At 29.1% G+C, this 3,307-nt stretch overlaps 1 protein-coding gene across 1 annotated transcript; it reads right to left on the bottom strand.

Moving 5' to 3' along the window:
• Nucleotides 1-1,507: 1,507 nt before the first annotated feature.
• LOC114386039 (F-box/LRR-repeat protein At3g48880-like) lies at nucleotides 1,508-2,606 on the bottom strand. Its single transcript, XM_028346049.1, has 2 exons — nucleotides 2,239-2,606; nucleotides 1,508-2,060 (listed from the first exon to the last, which is right to left on the bottom strand). The coding sequence occupies exons 1-2, from the start codon at nucleotides 2,604-2,606 to the stop codon at nucleotides 1,508-1,510; spliced, it is 921 nt and encodes a 306-aa protein (XP_028201850.1).
• Between the last annotated feature and the right edge of the window lie 701 nt (nucleotides 2,607-3,307).

Genomic DNA, 3,307 nt, shown 5'->3' on the forward strand with positions numbered 1-3,307 from the left:
TGCAAATGTAATTTACTTGATAAAGTATACGTAATATATTTATATAAATAATTTTAATAAAATTAATTAAATCATATATAAATACTTGTGTTATCACAAATTTTATAAAAAATTGGAACTCAACTTATAGTTACAATTTTGTGCTTCATTTTTCATAATGTAATATATTTATTATATATTTTTTTTATAAAAATTTAAACTAGCTAAGTAGAAATCATGAAACAAATAATATATATATGTAAAAATTCAATTCAACATTTATACATTTAATATATATTATCATTACATTTTTTAAATTTAACAAAAAATTAAATTTGGTAAATATAATAATTAATACTATATAATAAAAAATTCAATGTACTTATATATTTATATAAATACAATACTATATCAATAAAATAAACGATGGTAAGAAATTAAATATACAGGTGCAACGATGCAAGTATACAAGTTTCAACAATGTTTGGGGGAAAAGGAAATCAATTTTACAGGTGGAAAACTATTAGGTGGTTTTTGTTCATCAAATAATGGATGAAAGTCGAGTGTAATTTTTAAAAGCATCAGAGTATGAGTGTAATTTTTTATAATGTCTTTCATATTTTTTTTAATATTAGATTCGGAGTGCTTTTAAGCAAACATTTTCTTATAAATTCATATAAAAAAAAGTATCTCAAAGATAATGCTTTTGGCTGATAATTAATATTTAGTTTCATATTCAACAATAAAACGATGTATAGTTTTTTTTTAATTAGAAATGCATAAGTGATTATTTAAATTTTGGTATTTTTGTTTATAGTAACATATAAAATGTGAAAGATACACAACAAATTGAAAATTTGGAATGTTTACAATTCAAATTAGCAATATGGCTTGCTAGTTCATGATATTTATGTAAATTTTTTTATTTTACCTAAATAAAGAATTTAATATTTGTAAAATAAAATATTGCTAAAAAAGAAATTATCTAGTTAAAAAATACGAACGAATAACACCATCTACATTAGTAATCATTATTTTGAAGGTGTAAGTTAGTAAGTTGTACTTGACCGTACTTTAAGAAAATTTATAATTATAACTTGTTAACTTACTTCTTTTAAAAATTGAGTGTAAATTAACAAGTATTATACACACTTACTAGCATACACTTACTTTTTAAAAGGAAAAATTTAGTAAATTACAAACAAATGTATTTTATGAAAATTTATAGTTATAATTTACTAACTTACTCATTCTAAATAATAATTAAGCATGAATTACCAAAACCATTTCCAGCACAACCATCACATAGAAATAGTTTCAAAATATAAGCACTTGTAGAGGAGGACATCCTTAGTAAAATTAACAATGAAATATCAAAGTCTTATCCATGTAAATGGAAAGGCTAACAACACAAGTAAACATGTTTGCACAGGAATCAACAAAAGGTAATTAAATGTCTAGGAAACATAGTTATTTCAAGCTCAAATAACAAGTTTGATGCAACAGTAACAAAGCTTATTCACATAAATTAATGTGCCAGTGTGGTGATCTCATCCTTCTGCCAGATATCCTCTAGTGCACGGTAGAGAAAAGAACCAGGTGCAATGCTACGCTCATACTGACACTTAAGGCATGATCCTTCTTCACAATAGATAACCTTTTCCATACTTGATGGGGGCAGATACTTTTGTAGATCTTGAACTGCAAAAATACTGAATCCATGATGTGACATATCCATAATGAAGCTGTGACAGATGTTCACCGCCTCTAAATGTTCCAAGGAAGTGAGCACACTCCTCAAAGCCTTCATGCTCACTACCGTGGACCGAATGCTGAACACCTTCAAGTTAGGGGTAGATTCAATCAAGGCTTCTGCGTGCTTTTCTTCAAATTCGCAATGGAATTTGATCCCACTGACGCTCTTACAGTATTCGCGAATTGCAGGAAATATGTAATCAATGGGGACACCAGAGCTAATGTTAATGGACTCAAGGCCTCCCCAGGACTTCATTGCCATATGCACTGCTTTTCTTGAAAAGTCACCTTTCCTTGGTAGTACTAGTTGTTTCAGATTTGGGGTCCTACACAAGAAGACACGCATGCTTTATAATATATACCAAACATCTTTTATATATATACGTAGTATTTAATTTAGATTTGAAAGTTAATATTGATTGGATTTTTTTTAGATGGCTGTATAATTAATAGCCCAAATGCATGTACAAATTAAACGGCAATGAAGAATAAGAAAAATGTTACCTTTTAGCAGCTATGATGAACTCCTCATCTGTCAAGTAAACATTGTAGTTAAATACTAAGCAATTTGTATTTCCATTACTCAGACTTAGAACATACTTTAAGAATTGAGTAATTTTTCCACTTGTACGCTTGTAAGCTCCTGGTTGATTATTTGGTATATTGAAAAAGTATGAGTTATTGAGTTTGGATAAATCAATTTTGCCCCAAAGAGATGGGTCACGACAAGCTGTGTTCCACATTTTGCAGACCAGTGAGGCAACTGCAAGGTCTGCAATGTTGAGGCTCATGAATATTGTTATTAAAATATCAGTTGACAGAAGCTCGTTCCTCCAGACGCCTTTCATTGCAGCTGACTTGCTATTATCCATTTGTTCTTAATGGTTCCTGCAAATGCAAATCACAAAACCCTTCAAAGGAAGCTACCATGTATTTAACTCCATATATGATAGGAATTAATGAAGTTAGAAATTGAAAGATTATGAAGAAATACTTATTTTTAATAAATGCTTCATTCATGAAGTAATCACTATTTGATATGATCTCAGTGACATGCTATTTTTCATATCTTTTTAGCCCATTAATGCTTGCAGTTGTAATTCCTATCAAATTGGTGTGTCATTCACTTAACAATTTTGTTGGGCACTATGCTATTTGTATGACATATAATATCCACTTATTTTTTTATCTTTTTCTCGTATAACATAAATATTTTAAGCAAAAAGAACATGCTTAAACATCTCAATCAGACTGAAATCCAACCTATAGGTTTGCACGTAAGTTCCACTGATCATATGCAACATACCAACTTATTATCCAAGGAAAATGAAAAAAATACAAAGAATCATAGGGGACAAAATCAAACCTACGAACAAAAATAGCAAAAACCCATAACCATACAAATACAATCTTTCTTGGGAAGAAATCTCCCTAAGAAATCCAGGAACCGAATTCCACTAAGTGAAACCAATTTTATAAACCCATAATTTAGAAGACCGTCCACACGAATAATACCATCCTTATAGATGAGAGAGACTATAAACTGCAAGAATTTCATAAGGGTTAAACAATT

This window comes from Glycine soja, chromosome 15 (genome assembly GCF_004193775.1).
Source record: "Glycine soja cultivar W05 chromosome 15, ASM419377v2, whole genome shotgun sequence".
Classification (NCBI taxonomy): Eukaryota; Viridiplantae; Streptophyta; class Magnoliopsida; order Fabales; family Fabaceae; genus Glycine; species Glycine soja.

Coding starts and splice junctions, on each gene's coding strand:
- LOC114386039 (XM_028346049.1), bottom strand. CDS start 2,606: ATGGATAATAGCAAGTCAGCTGCAATGAAAGGCGTCTGGAGGAACGAG. Junction 2,061..2,238: donor TTCATCATAGCTGCTAAAAG/GTAACATTTTTC, acceptor CTTCTTGTGTAG/GACCCCAAATCTGAAACAAC.